Below are 24,086 nucleotides of genomic sequence, written 5' to 3' on the forward strand. Positions count from 1 at the left end.
CCTGTTCTCTTATTGCTACTTTTATCGTCATGCTATAATGAAGAATTCCTTGATCGCCATGGATTGACTTCTTTTATTAACTCCTAGCAGTAGTTCCAGTCGGAATTCGATTTGATTTGATTGAGGTGGGGGTCGCTTTTGTAAACTTTTCACCAATAATGTCGATTTCCAGGCTCACCAGAGTGGCCTTCCATGCTCTCAGGGCCGTCTCCAATGTAGTAATCATAAGCACAAGCAGACTCAATAGTAGTTTTCCCGCTCCCTCAGTGAAGAATGGATTTGCATTACTGTCATCAAGCTTCGATCAACAGGTTTCTTACACAAAGTCGTTTTCGTTCGCTCCTACTCATCCGGTACTGCTGTCTCCAGTAGAATCAATTATTCAGAGCATAGCCCAATGGCATGGGAGGGAATATTTGGTTCTCTGAGTGTAGCTTGAGCCAACCAAAAGGTGCTGCAGCCTGAGCATCTGGTGAAAGCCCTTTTGGATCAAAAGAATGGGTTAGCTCAGAAAATATTTATCAAGGCTGGAGTTGATATTGCAGCAGTTGTGCAAGCTACAAATAAGTTTATAGCGGCAATGAAATTGATAGATGATCATGATCATAATAGTGGAAATTACCGCCAGATAGGTGTTGGAATGTATGCCCTAAAACAATATATTTGTTTTTATTTTATACATTCCTTATTATATGTTTTATATTTTAATAACTTCTTATTTATCTTTTGAATATTAGAGATAACTGATAAAGTCCTTAGAATGTTTACTAATGTGATAGTAGTCACAAGAGTTGATGACTATGAGATATCAATCGCAAGAGTAATATTCTTAAAATTTCCTAGTTATAGTACTAATGAAATAGGACATCTTTAGTACGGTAAAACTAGTACACAGTTAGCATCTAATTAATGTAATTAGTGGTCGTTCTCATCAACTATGGCATGATGATATCTAGGCTAATGTGTAGATGATTTGGAAAGTACAAATGCATTGGATTGATCCGTTTAGAGATCCCATTAGGATATCTATCTAGTGCCAATGGTGTATCTCTAGTGAAAATTGTGTAAGTGATCCTACGACTTGAGATCACCATAGTATCTTGAGTGTGAATCGCTACATTTTGACTCTAATTACTTGTTACTCTTCGTGAGTGCCTTAAAGTGTAGAAGTTGGATGTAGTGTGAAGCATGTAAAGAGAATGGGTGATCGAGATAGGATTTACCACTCTGATAGAAGGAATTGATATCCGGATGGCCACTAGTGGGAAATTGTCCCTAAAGTCGACTATTAGGTAAATTGAAAAATGTCTTCAATTTAACTTAATTCAGGGTAAATTTCGGGAATTAGAAAATTTAATTAGTCATCAGGGAATTGGCACTTATTTCTTATTCCTGACTAATTGGATATCTTTGGTGAAAGGATAATAATTACACGGTAATTTTTCACGGAAAGGTTAGGTCAAATTCCCTTGACTAATTCCGAATAATTGGGCAATCGCGATGTGTTGCTAGACACCGCTCGTGATTTATAATTATGGATTAATTATTTATTATAAGTTATGATAAAATAAAGTCATTTATTTTATCTAATTATTAAACCATAATTATTACCAATGCATTCGGGACCTATTGGGTCACACGCAATAGAGATTTAATTCTGGATTGAAACTATGTAAATTATCGGGGTTTTATTTTAAAAGAAAATTAATCCCAAACCTATTTGAGCAGATAAGAGTAAATGGTTATCTTTTATCTATCAGATAATGATAGATAGAGTCTGGTGTGATGAGAATTCTTATTGTTTTGATTTTGAATCAGACAAGAAGACTCATCATTTTATCTTATCATATATCTCTCTCTCTCTCCAATTTGATGGAGGGGGAAAAATTGAGTCTGTGAGCGTCACATACGATAGAGAGAAAAAAATATACGTTCGAAGAGAGTAAGAAGGCTAGCACATTTTTCTCTTCAATACATAGTTCGTGAGACGATCTAGGGTTGCTCTAGCGTGGTTATCAGTAGAGGCAGGACGACTGAACTGCTTAAGGGCTGACCATCCTCAAACAACGCTGCAGGGAGACGCCGCTTGGATTAAGGTAATCCTAAAATCCTACTCTTAGTACATCATACGTAAAATCTAGGGTGATTCCTGGATGGTTTTAGGAAAAATTTTTTTATTTTTCCGCTGCTTAGTATCCCTAAAACCCAACAATAGGTGGTCCTGAGTTCAATCTTGGGTCTCTCTTGGCTACTACACGAAGGCACAAGAAAGACATGGGGGATTCTTTAGTTTCCGTAGAGTATCTGCTGTTAGCATTCACTTCCCATAAGAGATTTGGTCAGCACCTATTTTCGGTTCTCAGGATCGGCGAGCAAGATTTGAGGAATGCTATTGGTGCCATGCACCGAGAAACTGATCAAGCACAAGGTCAGCCGGATAGTAAATTTGAAAAACTCGGAATTATGGCTATGATTTAACTCAACTTGCAAGCCGTGGTAAACTCGACCCAGTCAGTTGTCGTGATGATGAAATAGAAAGATGTGCTCAGATCTTATGCTGATGAACAAAAAGTAACCCCATTATCCTTGGTGAGCCTGGAGTAGGGAAAACAACTATTGTTGAACGGCTAGCTCAAAGAATGATTATGAAGGATGCACCCAGGCCTCTGCAGAAGTGTACTTTGTTCTCTTTGGACATTGGCTCTTTATTTGCTGGAACTAAGTATCATGGAGATCTCGAGGAAGCAGTTAAATGTATGATGAATGAAATCACAGCCTCCAATGGGAGGATAATACTATTTATTGATGAAATACATTTGATAATGGGTTATGGTAATACGTATGCATTGAATGCTGCAAACTTGTTGAAGCCAATGCTTAGCTGCGGCGAGCTGAGATGCATCGGGGCAACAACATTGAAGGAATACAGGCTTTACATTGAGAAGAACCCTGCCTTAGAATGCAGATTCCAAAAAGGTATTGTGTGGTGAACCATCTGTAGAAGCTACGATCAACATTCTTCATGGATTGCGTGCACAGTATGAAGTACATCATGCGGTTAAGATTTCAGACGGGCTCTTGCTTCAGCCGCAACTCTTGCACATCGGTATATTACAAGACGTTTTTTGCTGGACAAAGCCATTGATCTACTTGATGAAGCTGCTGCGAGATTTGCAATGAAAAACACTAGTTCAGGGCCGATTGGCAGCTTAGATGAGATAGATAGGGCTATTTTGATGCTAGAGTTGGAGAAAATCTCCCTCAAAGATGAAACTGATCATCCTGTATCTAGACACCGGTTGATCAAGCTGGAGAGTGCTTTGGCATCTCTTGTGCGAAATGATCAGAGTGATTCAAATGAAGTGGAGCATGGCAAAAATAAAGCTCGCTAGAAAGAAGTGACTAATGTTCATATAGCTGAAGTTGTTAGCAAATTGACTGGCATACCATCATCAAACCTCGAGCAATCTCAGATGGATCAGCTTATGTCATTGGAGCAAGAACTTTGTAAAAGAGTTGTTGGTCAAGACATGGCTGTCAAATCTGTAGCTGATGCTATCAGGCGCTCAAGGGCTGGCCTATCTGATCCAAATTGTCCAATTGCAAGCTTCATGTTTTTAGGTCCTACCGGCATTGGCAAAACTAAGCTAGCAAAAGCCCTTGCTGCATACATTTGTAACAATGAGAATGATGTAGTGCGGATAGATATGAGCGAGTACATGGAAAAGTATTCTGTTTCTAGGTTAATTGGTGCACCACCGGGGTACATTGGTTATGATGAAGGCGGGGTAACTCACTGAAGCGGTTCGTCTGAGGCCTTACTCGATTGTGCTTTTTGATGAAATTGAAAAGGCGCATTGTGATGTTTTTAACATCTTTCTACAGTTGTTGGATGATGGAAGAATCACTGATTCTTTGGGAAGGACTATTAGCTTGAAAAATACCATATTGATTATGACATCAAATATTGGTTCCCGGCACATTTTAGAAACACTTGCGCATGACAAGGGGGATGATAAAGAGGCTATCTATCAGGCGATGAAAACTGAAGTCATGGAGATGGCTAAACAAACCTTTCAGCCAAAATTTGTGAATCGAACAGGCGAGCACATCATTTTCCAACCTCTGGATTCTAAGAAAATCTCCAAAATCGTTGATATACAGATAAATTGTGTCCGAGAGAGGCTGAAAGAAAAGAAAATTTACCTCCATTATACTAGAGAAGGGGTAAATCTTTTAGTCACCTTGGGTTTTGATCAAAACTTTGGAGCTCGATCTGTGAAGCGGGTGATTCAACAATTCAGTGAGAATGAAATTGCTATGGGAATTATGAGAGGAGAATTCATAGAGGGAGACTCTATCATTGTCGATGCTGATGTATCCACCAGGCCTCAAGACGTTCCATCACATAGTAGATTGCTTATCGAGAAAATGGACAACAATGTTGCATTGGGTTGCATGGTTGGTTGCGGCCGAGTAAAAGATGTTTTCATTGAGAAATGGAAAAGTCTTAAGTAACGAGCGTTATGATAACGAAACTGTTTTTACCTGATATAACAGGTAAAAACACTTTTAGCGACCATTTGATTACCTGTTGTACTGGTCATCTAAATAAAATAGTACCTAAAAATATGGTTAGTAAGTTTTACATTAAAAAGAGTAAGTTAACTCAAGAAATTAGTAACTTTTATGTCTCAAAAAGTAAATTTGAAGAAATATGGAACTTACTTTTTTTTTGAAGTAAATAACTACTCTATATCTAAAACTTACTTTTTGAAGAGTAAGTTTAGTTCAAATAATAGTAAGTTTTTATAAACTAATAGTAAATATTGTTGATAGAATAGTAAATTTGGTTAATCATCAAAACTTACTAGTTTATGGCATAAATTTACTATTTTACTTAAAGAAACTTATATGGAACAAGTATTAGGAAGCTTATTTGAAATAATGGTAAGATTTTTTATTAATAATTGAAACTTAGTATTATAGTTAGTAGTTACTCGTAATGTAAATGTATGATACACAATTGTACGTATCATTTATAAATGTTAAATGTTTTAAGCATTTTAAATAAACTATGAAAACTTTTTTTTTTTTTTTTGCATATGACCTTATAAAATATGTAGGAATAATTTGTCATATTATAAATTTTGAATTATTTTTGAATTTTTGAAAGGTTAAAAAGTTTGGATGACAGTAAAAAAAATCTTTCGAGTTATATATAGAATTGCACTTATCTATACATCACAATTTCCATATATGGACACCGATGAATATAATAAAATGGTACGCAATTTTCATATATTAATGCCTATGAATTTAATAAAATGGTAAAATCTTAATAAATTTATTTTCTGGGTCACAAGTATAAAAATTAAAGTTGTATTAACATAACATAATCTTTGAAAATTATCGTAAAATTACCCATATATTAAGTTCTGTGACTTTCAAACATACTTTGTATCATTTACATTATGGATTTGTATCCATATGTTTTCTATCAAACTCTTTTTTTATTGGCAAATGGTAAGTAAATTATTATAAAAGGGCATTTTATAATAATCATAATTTTTAATAGATGAATTTTATGTAAACTGTTAAAATTAGGAATTCACAAACGACTAAATCTGACTACTTTATGGCACATATTAGTCTAAATGACTAAAAAATTACTGTAATCATGTGCACGTTGATTGTTGAATTGAAATTTCCTTTATTACTAGTACAAGTTCTTTTAATCAAAGCAAAATAAGATCAAATATCTTTTCCTTTTGCATACAGTAGTTATGCTTAATAGAAATTTATTAAACCATTTTTACAATACATAATTTCTCCTAAAATTTGTAACATTTACCATGACCTCTAACCTTGACATTGCTATTTAATTTACCTTCTAAATTTAATTTAATTTTCTTATATTAATTGTTATGCTAATTTTATCATTTTTGTTATTATATTATTTCTCATTTTGTTTAGGCTTTTACTCTTATTATTTCTTGTGTCTCAGATGTAAATTTATTAAAACTTTATCATCTTATTATATTCATAGGTGTTAATTTATAAAAAATTTGATACATAAACAAGTAATATTCTATATATAACTAGGAAGATTTGTTGTTATTATTATCCAAACTTTCAAACTTTTCAAAAATTGAAAATAATTAAAAACTTATAATACGACAAAATTTTATTACATATTTTACAAGATTATGTGAAAAGTCAAACTTTTTTCCATAGTATTTTGAAATATGTAAATAAATTTTTTTAAATGATAACTATAATCTTGTATTATACAGGTATATTATGAGTACTTACTAACTAAGGTACTAAAAATTAATCATTAATAAAATATCTTATCGTTATTTTAAATAAATTCCCTAACACTAGTTTGAAATATGTTTTAAAATAAAATAGTACATATGTCTCATAAATCAGTAAGTTTTGATTATTAATCAATTCTACCATGTTATCAGTAAGAATTACTATTTATGTATTAAACTTACTATTACTTGAATTAAACTTACACTATAAAAAGTAAGTTTGGGATATAAAGTAGTAATTTATTTATTTAAAAAGTAAGTTTAATAGTTATTCGAATTTACATTTTGAAGTATAAAAGTTACTAATTTATTACTGTTAGCTTACTATTTTAGATGAAAAACTTACTTTCTTATTTTTAAGTGTTATCCTATTTAGGTGGATATGCCTATCAAATAATCAAATGGCCGCTAAAAGTAAATAAAAAATAAATAAATAATGGTCATATAAGTGTTATCCTAGTTATGTTTCAAAAAGTAAATCGAAATAAAAATGAAAGTTACTTTTTTAAAAAATTAAATTACTACTCTACATTCGAAACTTAGTTTTGTAGGGAGTAAGTTTAGTTCAAGTAATAGTAAGTTTTTATAGATTAATAGTAAATCTTATTGAAAGAATAGTAAATTTGGTTAATCATCAAAACTTACTAGTTTGTGGCATAAATTTACTATATTACTTAAAGAAACTTATATGAAACAAGTATTAGGAAGTTTATTTAAACTAGTGCTAAGATTTTTTTATTAATGGTTGAAACTTAATATTATAGTTAGTAGTTGTTGGTAACATAAATGTATAATAATGATTGTATGTTTCATTCATAAATGTTTTGTGTTTTAAGCATTTTAATAAATGTATGTATCATTTATAAATGTTATGTGTTTTAATAAATTTATTTTCTATGTCACAAGTATAAAAAGTAAAGTGATCGTATCTAATGTAGCGTAATCATTTAAAATTATAGTAAATTTACCCATATATTAAGTTTCGTGAGTTTCAAATATATTTCGTATCATTCACAATATGGATTTACATGCACATTTTTTATGAAACTTACTTTTAATTGGCAAATAGTATGTAAATTATTATAAAATGTCATTTTATAATGATCATAATTTTTATAGGTGAATGGTATATAAACTGCTAAAATTGTCAATTTATAAATGATCAAATCTTACTACTTTATGGCATATATTAGTCTAATCAACTAAAAAATTACCGTAATTAAGTGTAGTTGGTTGTTGATTTGAAATTTGCACCAAGGTCACTATTTCGTTATTACTACCACAAGTTTTTCTAATCAAAGTAAAACAAAGTCAAATATCTTTTCCTTTTGTATGTAGTATTTATGTTTAGTAAAAAATTAGAAAACCAAGATTACATTTCATAATTTGTAATGAAATTAGTAACATTTTCTAAATAAATTGGAATAATTTGTAAAATATATTATTTTTTTACCAGTATAGTTAGGGGTGGCAATCGAGTCCAAACTGGAGTATATGTAGGATGTCTCATGCGACCATCCTTAGTACGACCCTCGACATGCCATTTCATGAAAGATGTTGTTTTAGATAACATGAACAGACGCTACAATCTGGGTTTAAGTGGAAAGTGCCACAAAATCTTGTGGGGAACTTTTCTTTTTTCTCCAATAGGATCATCCTTTGTTGGCACCCACCGTAGATGTTTACAAGTGTCACATTTTATCTTTGATTCATCTTTTTCCCAATACAATGTGCAATCATTAGGACAGGCATCATATTTTTCATATCCAAGTCCTAGTTCTTTCATTGTTTTTTTTGCCTCATAATAAGAACTGGGTAGATTTACACCTTCTGGAAGTGCTTGCCTCAACAAATCAAGAAGTATATTAAATACAGAATCGGACATTTTGCTGAGACATTTAATATGTAACAAACGGACTAGAAAAGATAGTTTAGAGAATTGCGGGCAATCTAGATAAAGGGGCTGCTTTGAATCATTTATTAAATTGTAGAATTTTTCTGCATCAATATTCGGCTGTTCTGTTTCTAATCTTTCTCCTATATCTAGGTCCTGGTTTAGAACTCCTAATGCATCTTGTAACAACCCCTGCATATCATCTATGGGATTGAGTGGTGGAACTTCATTTGAGGAACCATGTGAAGATGTATGATGCAAATTCGAAGATAGCTCTCCATGAGCTAACCATTGAGTATATCCCTTAATAAACCCTTTCCATATCAAGTGTGATTGGCATGCTCTCTCGTGACAAATACCCCATTTCCACACCTAATGCATGGGCATAAAATCATCTCCCCTATACTTCCATTTGTAAATGCAAAATCAAGAAAATCTTCTAAACCAGCTTTATACTCATCACTTGATCGTGACATACTCATCCATCTTTTATCCATATTCCCATAGATTTTAATTATAAAAAAAAAAACTTCATTAGCATCTACAAGATAATTCTACCTAAACTATTACTGATTTTTGCATCAAACATTTACTTAGATAAGAAAACTAATTTCAACGAGATTAATAGAAGACACAAATCACTCATGGAATATTACAACAGTAAAGCTACCAAAAGGAAGCTTTTTAAAAGAATTTTACCAACCCAAAAAATGTTGTTTTTAAGGCAATTTATTATCTAAGCCTATCAAACTTCAAAACAAATCAATTTGATTAAGTGAGACAACAAGAATCAAGAAAATATTGTAGCCTACAAAGAAATTCAGGACTGCACCCATTGACAGTACAACCCATGGTGGGGTGACTTCATTGATTAGGCCTGATTTTCATAGTTTCTTTATTAGTTGTTAGTTTTTGCATGCACTGATTTTCTTTCTTAATTTAATTTAATGGCTACTAGCAAAGGAAAAGGCAAGATTCATTGGGATTCAGGCACTTAACTAAATACATGATCATGGATTGCCACAAAATTTTGATTCAATCCAACAGCAATATATGTGCGTGTGTTTGTGTGTGAGAAAAGGACTATTAGTTGCACCAAATGAAGAGGACTATATATATATATATATATATATATATATCAATAGTTAATACTCTATGCTTATTAGCACTTGCCCAGCAAGTGACCTGTTCGTGCTCTAATGGTTAGTCACAAAATCACGTTAAGAGGCTTAAGCAAAATTTTCTTTTATTTGCCTTAATCAGAAATAAACATTCCGTGACAGAAAAGTACAACATTTGAGACTTATAAAAGTACCTAAGCAAAATAGAAAAGAACCAAGTCAAGAATCTGTCAAAATTTGCTAAATGGTGATGATTCTGTTAAGCTAACGATATTGGCATTTTTGAATAAACTTACATGCTACATTTCTAGTCCCTAAATGCCTAATTTTTATGGTAATCTTTAATTTCTGAATTAGTATGATAAACCACAGCATCATTTCATCACAAAAACCCATCACATTTTCACTTTCACTTCTAGTATTGCAGCCTATAAAGCCTATCGCATTTTCACTTCTTGACTTTTAAAATTTCAATATGCTCACAATCTCTGCTATTCTCTGCTTCAAACACCAACGAAGTCATGCCTCTACTACCAGAAGATGGAAAAATAGAAAATAAATACTACTGCTGCTATTACTAATGCTACATTTTGACTACCCAGTCACAAAGACGGGAATGGAATATCCAGGTGTTCTAGACTTTTGAGTAATAAGAACTAATCCAAAAGTATCAAAACAAAATGATATCAAAAGGAAAGACAGCAGAAGTTCAATTCCAGATTGTAAGACACAAACTATCGAACAGATAGTAGACACAATGATGCTATGTATGTAAGATGCACTTTGCATTAGAATCCTACGGGCAAAGCATTCTATATCAAGTTCAAAAAGAGCAGCACCCAAATTTACTGCGAGTTGGGTGATGATTTTTAGTAAGTCACTTGGCCGAGTAAGGCACCGCCTGGGCACCCCCTCCGTCACCCACCTCATTTCCCACGTAGTCCCCGGAGAAGAAATAAAGCAATAAAAAAAAGCTATCAATTTTGTCTAAAATGTATAGGTTACCTGGTAGTAATCTTCCTTCTGATGTTTCTTCAATGTTGTAAGTAGATGTTCCTTCATATATAGGTTCAGTTGTGAGAGGGGTGAAGGATTTTGGCTTTTTACAGAGAGAGTTAACTTGATTGAGGGTTTTAGGATGAAAAGAGTAAAGTTTATTGCACATTGGCGTACTTAGAATTTTTCCCAAAAAAAAAAATGGCACTGAAGTGTAGCGCCATTCCCTTTCCGGCTTTTGTTTTTTTTACTTTTCACATATATTTGGACAAGTTAAAGTGAGACGACGTCATGCTCGTCATTTTCTTTGTCATAATAACATTCCCTACTGCATGTTACATTAACTTTCTGTTGTGATACTTTTAGTAAAATATCATATTAAGTGTGTGACTAAAGGTCATTTTTGTAGTAGTCTTCTATGAATTTTCTCTCCTTTCCTGACTGAAGAAGAGGGAAGATGTGATTCTACAAAATCTAAATGTATCATAGGATGGTAATAAGAATTGCTTCTGCAACACAGATTTACAGGAGTAATAATGGCCAAATTTCCGTGGCATTGCAGACGTTACAATGGAGTAAAAAATTCAAGAGGCTGATAATAAATTTCCATAGATGACCAAATTTCCGTGGCATTGCAGACATTAACATGGAGTAAAAAATTCAAGAGGCTGATAATAAATTTCCATAGAAACAACAAATTCGCAACAATGATTCTAGATCAGTTCAGTTCAATAACATCTGCTCCATCAAGCGTATCAACTTAGAATTTCTAAACGGGAGAAATCTCTCTTGCCTGCAGAATTCAAGTTATAAAGCTCATGTTGAGTTACTAATATATTAGTAATTCTCACCCGCACAGAGTAGCAATCACAACATACAAATTTCTCTTTGACATTTCACCAAACATCTTATATGCATTCACAAATTAATCACATTTAACTTAAACGCTTGGTCTCAAATCCTTTCCTAGATGTTTCACATGGCTATTAAGCATATTTTACCCGTAGACAATCAAAACTACAACCATTTCCTAGATGTTTCAACGGACATTTTCGGCCCCAAAATTGCAATAAAATTTTCAAATTCTCAGCCTTGATTTCCCAAGAAAATCTTGACAAACAAAACAAATGAAATATAAATAAATTACATCAATATAATCAAACGATTTCAAGAGAACATGATGATCTAACCTCGTCACTGCTATTTTTCATATGCTCTTTGGCTGGCTACCACCGACGCTAACCCTTTTGTTGTGTCTGCATATGGCAGCACTCAAACCCAACTGAACGATGAGAAAGGATAGAGGGAAAGTGTGAACTAAAGATGAAAATTTTGAAGTGAGAAGATTTATTCAATTGTAACAAAGAGAAAGTATGGATCAAAGTGGAAACCTTTGCCTGAGAATTCAATCGTATCATTGGAACTGAGAACTGAATAAGAAGAAGGTAGATGACTTTAAAGAGAAAGGTGATACCCAAAACCGTTTTTAGGAACCCAAAACCGTTTTTTTACTTAAATATGTACATTTTTTACTTTTAGTATTAGTAAGTTTAATTTAAACATAAGTAAATTTTATCAAATAATAAGTAAATTAAATTACTCAAAGTGTAAATTTCTGTTTTTAACTAAAACTTATCTTTCAGGCATATACTTACTAGTTTTAATTAAAAACTTACTAAAGTTAATATTAATTATTTTAATATAATATTTAAAAAGTCGCTAAAAGATTTGATCTGTCACTAAAGGTAATAGAAACATATAATAGCAGGTTTCCCCAATATCGTTACCATAACGATAGGCACTGTAGCACTGTCCTTGAGAAATATCTTTCATGGATAGCATCTCTTTATTCTTGGGTTATTATCACTTTACCCCCTTGACATTTGGTACTACTATCAATTTCCCCCTTAACGTTAACTTTTAGTCACTTTATCCCCAAAACTAACTGTCAAACTTAACGGGGTTGGCTAATTAAAATGAAAAGATATGTTTAACCCTTAAAATTATTATCACTTTAGCCTCATAAAATATAGTCTCATTATCAATTTACCCCATAGAGTTATTTTTTTAGGCAATTTATCCTACCATTAAACCAACTTAGCAAGTTAAAAAACTTTAGAAGAAAATACCCTCCTCTTTGCATAATAAAAAATTTAAAGTGACTATTCTCCTTTTTAGTATTTAGAAAAAAAGTCAAAATATTAATTTCTTTTTCTTGGCAATCTTATTAATATTGAAAAAAATAGAAAGATGGAGATGGAGAGGGGGAGGGGGAGGGGGAGAGGGAGAGAGAGAGCTCAATTCTTTTTTTAAAAATTACAAATAAAAAAGAATTAAATATTTTAATTATTTTAAAATTATTTCACTTTTTTGTTTACCACCAAATTCCAATCCTAATCTCGACAATCTTAAAGTAACACGATAATGTTAAACTTTTATTTATTTTCGTTTTTTGCAAAATCTAATTTTTTGTCTCCTTCTTTCCTATCCCTTTTTCTTTTCCTAGTATTAATAAATGTGAAAAAAGGAAATTTGAGAAAATCCTTTTATTTTTATGTTTTTCGATCTCTTAAAGTGAAAAAAAAGAAAGAATAACTATTCCAACTTTTTTTTAATTATATATAAAAAAGGTAAATATATCTAAAATATTTTATCATACTAGTTAGATTAACGATGAGGTAAAATGCCTAGAAAATAATGTTAGGAATTAAAGTGATTGTATCACTATAATCTAATGAATAAAGTGATAATAACAATGTAGAAGTGATAATAACCCTTTATTCTTTCCTATCAGTTAGTTCTATCATACTGATTTCTAAGTGTCTTACAGTCACTGAAGTCTTCTAACTATGGATGTACATTGAACTTTCCGTAATTGCAAATTTTTTTCCTTCATTAATTTCTGCTTAGAATGTTCAATTGCTTGAAGCTCACAAATGCCATTGATCTTCAGACAATCAATTTCAGAAACTAAGAAGCTGTGTTTTTTCTCAGAGACCCATTGCAAGTGTAGTTGCAGAAATCTTACAACAAAGAAAGTAAGAAAGTATAATTTTGTTTGATCACCTATATAATTGGTAGTTTGCATTTCAAAAGTGTCACAGTAGCTGAAAAAACAGTGCATAATGAAACCTGACAGATGCATCTGGAGAAAAGGCTGTTCTTTGGCCTTTTCCTTTGAGAAGACATAATCCAGGATCCAACCTCAGAATCTGTTTCACCATTTCGACGTTCCCCATGATTGCAGCTACATCTAGAGGCCGAAAACCACCTCTGTCAAATTCTCTAGCCAGCTTCTTGTTGTGCTTCATAAGCTCAATCACAAATCTAACATGTCCACCTTTAATTGCAACATGTAGAACAGACTCCGGAGGATTACCAAATGCAACATCATCAAGAAGGGATGGATTTTCTTGAAGCATTTTGTTTAGTATTTCAGTATCTCCCTTGTGAGCAGCATCAATTACCCTTTTTTTGCTCTCCATTCCTGAGGTTATTACTTTCTGAAAGAACTAATGATTTTTTTTTTTTTTGGTCAAAACATAGGATGAAAGAACTAACGATCTGACAGGCCGAATTTTTGGGGGAAGGTCATGCACAGCTTTGCATCATTGGCTGATTAAATAAGATGAATTAGTATTTACTTGTACTACACTTTGTTGATTTTGCATGGTCTGCCGTTGAATAATTCCATTAGAAAATTTGGGTTTAGGAACCAGTAATCCAATCACATTCAAAAGCGTAGTAATTTGCACTTGACATAATCAGAATTGATATTTCCACCAAGCATATCTCTGATCAAGGATGTTACTGTTCAAAGACTTTCAGCAGTTGAGCAACCAAATCCATTTCTCATTTATGTATCATTCTCTTGTTCTTGGGAAGATAAACAGAAAAATTATTGCATTTTCAGTCTTATATGGTGCATGTGTACCTGATAGACACAGAACAAAATAAGACCAAACTACCCGATCACATATATTGATTAATGTGAAAATTTCTAAAAACATCGAAGTTAAGTAACATCATAGTTAGTAACATCTCCATGTTATACGAGTTGATGTATGTGCCTGTCTTACAGGGAGAGACAACGGTTTCCATCATTCCAGAAGCAGTTTAGGATCAAGTAACATTTCTTGCTTGCATCTTCTGAAATACTTCTCAGTCAATACCAGGTATTTCATTCAACAATAGCTTTTAGAAAATGTATGGCCTCTAAAATTGGATTGGTGACAGCTCAAATGTGAATCGAATCCACGCTTTTTGCCCCTACCAGGTACAACTGCCACGGTTGCTTAGTAGTATATGCTAATTGAATTGTCAAAGCTGAGAATGTGTCAATGCAAAAGAGGTTTTCTTTGATTTAGTATCAAAATACGTCGTTCTCAATACTACATTGAATGTTCAAAGAGAGACTCGCGTGTCATGAACACGTCTATCACCTGATACACAATACCTAAATTTATTTCTTCATAAAAAGCTACAATAAATTGAATTTGGTAAATAATGGATCTTCTGTAATTAGAACCATTTTAATCTGTGGCATCACGAGTTCTGTAGCCTTAATAACACTACCTTCAATGAAAGTAGCTCAATGACTTGAAGCAGAAAACAAATCGTCATGAGAACTGGAGAACTTCCATCTTCAATCAGTTGCACGGCTTGTGCATGGTAGTCTAAACTTTTGTAACTTGCAATGATTCCTCATTATCATCGTTGCTATAGGTATCAACATCGGCAGAACTATGGATACAATAGTGAACCACAAAGTGATGTCCTTATCTGGTGATATTGTAGCCATGGAAGTATCATAAGTTACCAAAAGCGCAAAAAGAGAGACTTGCAACTCCATTTGTAAGGGAAATCCAGCAATGAGAACGTTTATCATGTAAGTGGACATAAAAAATCCAATTGAATTAAAAATCAGAAAAAGACCATAAGAAATCTTATTGTGAGTGCCCATTACTGCTTCTCCAGCTTTGTGGGGTTTGGTGGATGTGGCGTCTGTGCCTGTACCTTGACTAGGCAAAGAGTCGTCTTGCCAAACGCCACCGGGTGGACTAAGCACAGCTTGATATGTTGCTGTTGCAATTAACACAGCTAACACAAGCAATGTGTTTCGCACTTCATTTGGAGAATCTCTAAGCTTGTCAAACTTGAAATAGTGTAGCAACTTCTCTGAGGGAGATTGAGCACGCGCTCTCCTTGACTGGAAAGGTGATGGACTCTGAGTTGTGACGACCAAATTATCAGATAATGCTCCATTTTGAGGTGACTGCAAGTCTGCCGCCGCTCTAGCCCCAGCTGCTTTGAGCATATCCTCTATTTCTCTATCACCCCCTTCAGACAGTAAGCTATCAATAGGCGTAAAACCTCTCTTGTTCAACGAGTTGACCTCCACTCTGCCCTCATGAAAAACATTTTTGTCGAGCATGAAATCGATTACCTGCTAACATAGTGTAATTTCAGTTACTGAACTTTAAAACATCACGAGAAAATGAACAAATATTCAACGCGTTTGCGACTCACCTCATACTGCTTTCTCGAGACAGCAAGATGCAAAATGGTGTCACCCTGATGGTCCTTCTTATTCAAGATCTCCCAATTGTTTGACCGTATCAGGTACTGTACCAAGAATTCAAAGGCTTCGAATTGGTTGTTCTTTAAAGCCAAATGAAGGATTGTCTCACCTCTTCCAGTCACATACCCAACTGACTCGGAGCAAGCAGAAAGCAGTTCGTCGATGACATGAATCCTGCCTTTAATAGCAGCATAATGAAGCGGGATTCGTCTCTCTTTTCCCTTGATCAGGCACAGAAAGCAATTTACCTGCAAAAGCTCTTTCACAATTTGTATATCCCCATTACCTGATGCAATATGCAAGGGGCTAAATCCATCCTGGTTGAGCTCTTCAGCAAACTCCGGCCTCAACTTTAAAACTTCTTTCACAAAATCAGTATGGCCTCCTATGCAAGCTATGTGCAATGGAGTCTCGGAACCTGCCAATGGAGCAGCCCTGAGTAGAAGGGCATACTCTTTAATGAGATTTTGCAAGTCTTGAACATTTCCTGTCTGAGCAGCTTCGATGAGCCTCCTATCCATCCTCTTTAGGTAATCTTACATCTGGGGCCCTGAATGATTCAAGTTCCTTTATTTAGTTTTTGCCCTTTGGGTCTTGGAAAATTCTGGGGGAAATATTTCAACGTTTGCGGGGGAAAATTCTCGATTAATATTCAATCTCTTTACTTTGACCTTGAAAATAGAGTTTGGAGACAAGGAATTTGCGTCATAGAGGAAATTAGGCTGCTTGGTCAAGGAAGGCTGGAGATTAGCCTGATCGCAATACATCAAACTGTTAACGAAACATTGACAACTTACTTCCAAGGTCAATATATAGCCTCTATATAATTCAGCAGTGATCCAATCCCAACCACTTCTCTGGGCCGACTCCTGTTTTCAGCAGTGTGAAAATGGTTATGGTCCTCCACTTCACAATTTTGAATTGAATAGGACCTCAAGATTGGAAAGTAGAGGACATTGGCCTCTGCTGGTTGATAAATCCTTAGTCCTTACAGAAAAGTATTCACAGAAAAGTATTCTTGACCGAAGGCATTCTGCGTCGAGATTAGTAAGGGGAGGAGTGCAACTCGTCTCTCTCCTCTCCATAATAGCACTCAAGCTGCTGCTGGTATGATCTCAAGGCTGATATTGATACACAGGCGGATGCCAGCAAGGCAAATACCACCCTGGAGTCTCGTAGCATAATTGTCAGCACTCTTGATGGAAAAATGACTTAGTGATGACATTGGCTCTAGGCTCAACCGTGTTGAGGACCCGCATAAACACCATTTGCAAAACCCGTCCAATGCATTAAAAGCGTACAAGGCAGTACTAAATTACTTTAAAGCATGAAAACTCCTGTACAAAACCTGTCCAATGAGTTAGTTGATCTCTGATGGCAAACCATGCTTCAGCGAAGCAACCCTGCAAATGATGTGAGGAACTCTGAAGCAAGTACAAGCCCCTTAAATCCTGTAAGACTCCAACTTGGGCAATGCGAATCTTTGGACTTTAAAGATGATTGAACCAATCTCTATAGGCAATGGAGAGTGACTTCTTCTCACGTTGGCTGGCAAGAAAAACATGCAAAGAAGGAAATTAAATTGCAAGAGCAATACCTGATGAGACACTAGTTGAGCATCAGAAAATAACAAGAAAAGGCAGACAGCACCACTATCAAGTTCTCCGGGTTCATCATGGAAAAAGCCCACTCCTCAACTTGGAACAGATGCTAAAAGCAATAGGACTCGCAGCTCTAAAAGAAGACGTTATCATGTCGGGCAATATGACTCGCAGCTAAATAGTGTTGGCTTGCAGCATGAAAATCCCCTTTGCCACCAACCAGAAATGTTATTAATTTGGTTCATCAAACATCCCAAAACCATCATTACATTTAACAACTACCAAGAAATAACGTTTATCTTTGTGCATAGTCAACGGCCCTAACAAAATAGAACCATCAGCATATCAGGTTGACCAAACTTGCTTACAACAACTTTATGATGCCAACATTGCACAGCCAAAAGTACCAGTGAGTTTGTGTGCGGGGTGAAAGAGAGTGAGAAAAGGCATATGAGAGAATTAAGAATATGAAGAGCAACTGAAGCATCAAATTCAAGTTGTTCATTTCCTTCTCTTTTTTTTAAACTAGAAATAGGTCTCGTACTTTGCACTAATTATAATATCATAAAATATAATATTTTTTATACATTAAAAGCTATTTGTGAAAATTATTTAACAAATATAACATTTTCACATTTTCTATTATTTATTTAATTTGTTATCCTCTTTAATTAATTATCTTTATAAACCATTATTTTAAAAAGAAAAAAAAAGTTCACAAAATGTTATATCTACAAATTCATATAAAATCTCTAGAGAATTTTTGATAAATGAGGATACATTTGAGCGCTTTAAATTTAAAATAATGGTTTTAAAGACACTTAAAAAATAAAGAAGATCAAAACTAACATTTAAAAAATAAAGATTTGACCAAATATGAAATGATTTGAAAATATGAAAATATTAAATTTGTAAAAATAATTTTCACAAATAAATTTTAATCATAGTTATTAAAACCAACCCAAACATCACCAGGCAAGAGGACCGGGTTGGCGGGTCAGTGGTTCAATGGGTCACATTATATATTAAAAAATATATAATATAATTCAAAAAACATATAAATTATATTATAAGTACAAAAATTCTTAAATGCTAACAAATCATAACCTATTCATATTTATAGTTCATACACATAAGCCATACCCACATATGTTCCATAGTTCATGAATTCATATTGCTATTATACACAAATATAAATGATAAATCTAAGCGCCAAAAAAAGAAAGAAACCCTAATTTCCAAATCCCTTTTCAATTTTTCTCATCTAATTATCAAAAAGATGACAACGCCCATGCTGGTGTAGCTGATTAAATTAATAAAATTGGGTAAAAAGGTAATTTCATAAAGATTTTCAAAACCCGTCGAGTTCATAAAAAATCGTCGGGTTTAGCGAGTCACAGGTTCGATTGTTCAAGTCAAACGGTTCAAAGCAACTCATGTGCAACTCCTATCCAATTGCTAAACCAACCCGGTTCCATGGCTAGTCCACTGATTTGACCGGTTCAACCACTGGGTCGGGCCGGATTTAATAACTATGATTTTAATGTATAAATAATAATAAAACCTTTAATTTATTAAATTTCTGTGCACAAATTTGATTATTGGCATAAAATAAACTAAAAAACTATATAGTGAACAAAATTAAGCAATTGGTAATTTACAAAATGTTTAGTGTGTACAAAGCAATTAAAAGTTTATTATGCATTCTACAGTTATAAAAACTCTGAAAATGGAAGATTATCATATTTAAACTAAATTTTTAGTATAATATTGACTAAGAAACCGTATAATAAACAAAATTAAGCAATTGCTACTTGTAGAAAACGTTTATTATATACAAAGTAATTAAAGGTTTATTGAACTCTCCAGAAGGAAGATACTCATATCTAAATTAAATTGTTGCATATTTTGTAACAATAAGGAGAGAAAATTTTCTATGTTGTATCAAACCAGTGTATACAACAAAATCTGAGCAAAATACATACTAAAAATTATGATTTGCATACAGTAAAATTTTATCAATTTAAGTAGTTGTAAACCTTTTATGTTATATTTTTATAATTATTCATAACTTTTTTTAAAGTTTTCTTAGCAAATATGACATAATATAGTGAATTTAATTATCAATTTAACCTTTTATTTTTTTCATTAACTGTTCATAACATTTTGTCTTCTTATTAATCGGGGTTTTCTTCTAAACCAATATGTATATAAAATACAGTTAGCTTTAATTATCACACATAAGAATATAATAATGGGAGATAATTTTAACACATACAATAATTGGAGATAAAGAAAATGATTGGTCAATATAGTTGTCAATGGATAGCTTTTAATTTTAATTACTAACATTTTTTAGATGTAATTTATTGAAACTTTTCATTTTTTTTATTAGTGTCACGATTGAAATGCAATAACTCTACTAAAAAGACATGAGAGGAATTTAGGCATAACAAAAACTAATATCAAAATATGTTTACACTTACACTCTCTATTGCCAAGATCCATCATACTTTTTATGTAGTAATGATAATGATACTTGCCAAATCTGCTAACGAATTGAAGGATTGCATTGCCGCATAATATCAGCAATGAACCTTTCCTAATTATTCTCAATGATGCAAAAGTCACATTCATCACATCCTTCTCTTTCTGAATGCATCGTTTCCAGTTTTATTGGCAGAATATCAAATTCTCCAGCAAATTAATTGATACAAAAAAGAAATGAAATGCTTAAGGAAAATTCGTGTGGTTGGGCTGTCATTTTCTGTCTATTATGTTTGAAATCATAATCTATTGTGGTCTTTTTGGTATAAATGTTTTGTCTTTGAACTTGATTTGAGTAAATCTAGAGAAGGAAGCACCTTGACATAACATTTTTGGTAGCTGCAACACTTAATTTTGGCCAAATTTGATGTTGGAATCGCGTTGTGGAAAAAACTATTCTCAAACCACCATCCAACATGGAGGTGGGTGGTGCCACCACGGGGCCTTTGTGGTGTTGCCATGCCTAGCAATTGTTCCAACTCAATGAGGAGGAAGAAGGTGAAAATTGAAAAGAAAAAAAAAAAAGGAAAAGCTCTAAAACTACATAATTTTCTCATGTTTTGGAGACAAGGTGATAAAAAATGAACAGGACAAATTTAACCACGTCTTTTGTCATATGCATTGCACATGGCGGCACACATTCCATTTGGATTATCGATTAATTGGACGAAATGCGCAACGGATCTTCTGTCCCACACCCTATGTCATTCTCTGTCCCATTTTTTATTATATTACTATTTTTCCTAAATAAACACCATATTTTAATTCTTTTTTTATTTCCTTAAAATCCAATAACTGTTAACTGAATAAAAAATCGATACAACAGCTTCAAAAAAGCAATATATAATAGAAAATTAAAAAATACAGCAGAAAATTCATAAAAAAATCTCATTTTTTATGCATTTTGATTTTTTGAGTTTGTTAAATTTTGTATATTACTCAGTTAATAATTATTGGATCTTAAGGAAACAAATAAGAACTAAAACATGATGTTTATATAAGAGAAATAGCAATATAATAAAAAGTGGGACAGTGAATGGCACAGAATGTGGGACAGAAGATCCGTTGCGGACAAAATGACTATTAGCACCCACATTTTTTTTTTTCACAACAATGGCCAATTGAAAATAAAAAATAGTTGAGCGGTCAAAAATATGCTAGCTGAATAGCTTAGTGCTGTCCAAAAATACAGTAGCTGAATAGCTCGCATATGGTTCATATAAGCCTAATAGACACGGAGCCAACAAAGACCAAAGAACCTGCAACATATGATTAATGTGAAAAGTCATAAAAGACTTCAGAATTAAGTAACATTATATCATAGTATAATGTGTTTTCTAGGTATGTCTAAAATTGCATCGTAGTTAGTGCAGTTGTTTCGGAAACATATTGATGCTTGTCTAAAATACCTAAAACATTTTTTTTTTTTTGTGTTATCTTCACCATCCATTTAACCATTTTGCCACCGGTAACTTATTTAAGGTACTCTTTTTATTTTTTTTTCCAAAACTTGTAGATGATTTAAATATTTTGCGGTTCATGATGTCTTCAACAAGGTTTGTGTTTCTAAAACGGGTCATAGAAACAAACCTTAGTAATATCTCCTCCAAGTTTTACAAGTACATACACGTGCATGTCTTAAGAGGGGACAACCATTTCCATCATTTTCGGAGCTTAAGCACCTGGTGACATTTCTAGTTTACATATTCTTAAATATTTCTTAGTTAGTGTCATATATTTCATCCAACAATAACTTTAAAAGTACTTAGTTGGCCTTTAAAATTTTCTTGGCGACCTGCATAGATGTGTATCCATGCTTACTGCTTCTACCAAGTAAGCCAATTGCGACGCTTTTCAAGTATATTGTGTTGTAAGTCAAAGCTAAGAATGTGTCAATACAAAAGATAATTGCTAATGTGTCACTACTTTCTTTGAAATTTTTCGCAATATCACTTAATACGTCCTCCTAAACCTCTACAATTATCACTCATCGTCCTTACCACCTAAAAATCAATATCATAAGGAACCAATTGACACTTTTACCCTAGTTTTTAGGCTTATTTGGGGAATATTTTCCCACAAAAAAAAAAAAGTTTGGCATTTTTGTTTTCCTACCTTCTTTTGGAAAAAATGCAGAAATATTTACCTATTTTTAAAGAAAGTGTCATAAAAAAAATTTTATCACCAAATGAGATGCTTTATGTTGGAAAGTGTAATTTTTGTTTTACACGAATGTATGCACCACGTTGGTTCATGTTATTCGCTTCAAATATTTTATTGTCTTGATATTACTGGAAAAAGACTACATTTTCCGTAGCAAATGCAGGATTTTTATTTTTATTTTTGTAATTTTTGCTTTAAAAAATTTCGATTGTAACTTTCAATTAGAACCCAAATTTCAATCTCTAATATTGGAAGATACAGGTGAATTGTATGACTTTACTCTAAACTTAATCAGGGCATGCTTGTGCTCTCCAATGCTTAATTTTATATTTTTTGATTTCATGTGGGAGAAGATCAAACCAGAAGTATAATAAGGTCTAATGATTTTTGTTGCAAGATTTAGTATACAATGTTGGATATTGGATTGCAATCAAATGAATCATCGATGGTGATATTAATCCAGCAACAATGTGTTGGAGGAGAGTACACGAACAATCTCTGATCTTCAAAAAATAATCACCTTGGAATTGACAGCTACTAAGAAGTTCGGTAGGGCTGAGGTGCGTAGAACGCTCTCTTTAAGACGATATGCGCCCCTACGGTGCTTTTCAAACCGATGCAGAAGATCTAGCGCGCCGCCTCCAGGATACAACAGCCCAACTCTATAGTTGTTACTTCTCTTTGATCTGCACAACCAAGAGAAGCAGAAACTTCCCAATATCCTTCTTTGCCCAAAGAAAACAGAATGAAGGAGAAAGAAATAAATGTGAGGAGGATAGTATTTTAGAGTGATTTTTTGTTGTGAGAAGAAGTGTGTCAAAACCTTTTGAGAACTCCACTATTTATAGGCTACAAAATCTTAAGTAAAAGAAAAACTAATGTGTAACAGTTTTTCATATTAAAATGTAGTTAATAGGTAGAATTAGTAACCTAAAGAGTTAATTCACATTTGAATGGGTTATAAAGACTTATTCAAATAATCCTTTTGTAACCCCCACAATAATACATAATTCTTATTCAAAATTCTTTTGTAACTCCCACAATACCAAATAATTCTTTTGTAACTCTTATTCAAAAAAGTAACTCACAATTATAACTCCATTCAAAATGCAATGTAACTCCCACAATAACAATTTACATAACTCACCAATGAATACTATTGTAACTCCTTGAAAAGATTTATCCAAAAATTAAGATTTTATTAAAATACACCAACATTCCCCCACTTATTTTAATAAAATCTGAAAGAGATAAAAGGAAATTTGGGCAAAGTGAGAATATCATGCATAGTGAAAGTGGCATTGCCTTGAAACCTTCACTTAGTGTTTCCATAATCCTCATATTAGAGTCAAAGTGGACTAAAGCCTTGAAACTAAGACTACTTTAAGATATGTAAGATTATGTCACACACATGATATTCAAGATATTAATTAATATGCTTCTTAAGCCAGTACATTACAGCCTTGTGCTTTATCCCAAATTCATGAATGCTTTAGAAAATTAGTCAAATTCTCATAGGAAACGGCCTTTACTTCCACACTCATATAGGTGAGTCTATCAAGAATGCCCCTATGACTAAGGCATCCCACCCATAAAGAGCTATAGAACTCATTAAAAGATTTATATCAAATCTTAACCTTTTCTTCGTCATAGAACCACGAGCATGCTTTACACCATGGGAAGGGATTTAATATACGCATGCTTTTCACCCAAACCATTCTATGATTCATTTATCCTGACCTAGTTCTTGGGATCTCCATTCTAGAGGATATCACTTTCTGACAAGAACAAATAAACTCACGGGCAGAATTTTTGGCCGAAGGTCATGCACACAGTTGCATCATTGGCTCATTAAATAAGATA

The 24,086-nt window shown here is 33.1% G+C and overlaps 1 protein-coding gene, 1 long non-coding RNA gene and 1 pseudogene across 2 annotated transcripts; 1 reads left to right on the top strand and 2 right to left on the bottom strand.

Annotated features, from left to right (window-relative positions):
* Positions 1–158: 158 nt before the first annotated feature.
* Positions 159–4,518, top strand: LOC113724085 (chaperone protein ClpB4, mitochondrial-like; annotated as a pseudogene).
* A 6,614-nt stretch (positions 4,519–11,132) lies between these two features.
* On the bottom strand, positions 11,133–11,809 carry LOC140035873 (uncharacterized). The gene is made up of 2 exons (XR_011839775.1): positions 11,723–11,809; positions 11,133–11,613 (listed from the first exon to the last, which is right to left on the bottom strand). It is a non-coding gene; the product is annotated as an uncharacterized lncRNA (long non-coding RNA).
* A 2,857-nt stretch (positions 11,810–14,666) lies between these two features.
* Positions 14,667–16,435, bottom strand: LOC113722788 (ankyrin repeat-containing protein BDA1). Its single transcript, XM_027246019.2, has 2 exons — positions 15,861–16,435; positions 14,667–15,777 (listed from the first exon to the last, which is right to left on the bottom strand). The coding sequence occupies exons 1-2, from the start codon at positions 16,431–16,433 to the stop codon at positions 14,977–14,979; spliced, it is 1,374 nt and encodes a 457-aa protein (XP_027101820.1). The 5' UTR covers positions 16,434–16,435; the 3' UTR covers positions 14,667–14,976.
* Between the last annotated feature and the right edge of the window lie 7,651 nt (positions 16,436–24,086).

This window comes from Coffea arabica, chromosome 2c (genome assembly GCF_036785885.1).
Source record: "Coffea arabica cultivar ET-39 chromosome 2c, Coffea Arabica ET-39 HiFi, whole genome shotgun sequence".
Taxonomy (NCBI): domain Eukaryota; kingdom Viridiplantae; phylum Streptophyta; class Magnoliopsida; order Gentianales; family Rubiaceae; genus Coffea; species Coffea arabica.

Coding starts and splice junctions, on each gene's coding strand:
- LOC113722788 (XM_027246019.2), bottom strand. CDS start 16,433: ATGGATAGGAGGCTCATCGAAGCTGCTCAGACAGGAAATGTTCAAGAC. Junction 15,778..15,860: donor TCTCGAGAAAGCAGTATGAG/GTGAGTCGCAAA, acceptor CTATGTTAGCAG/GTAATCGATTTCATGCTCGA.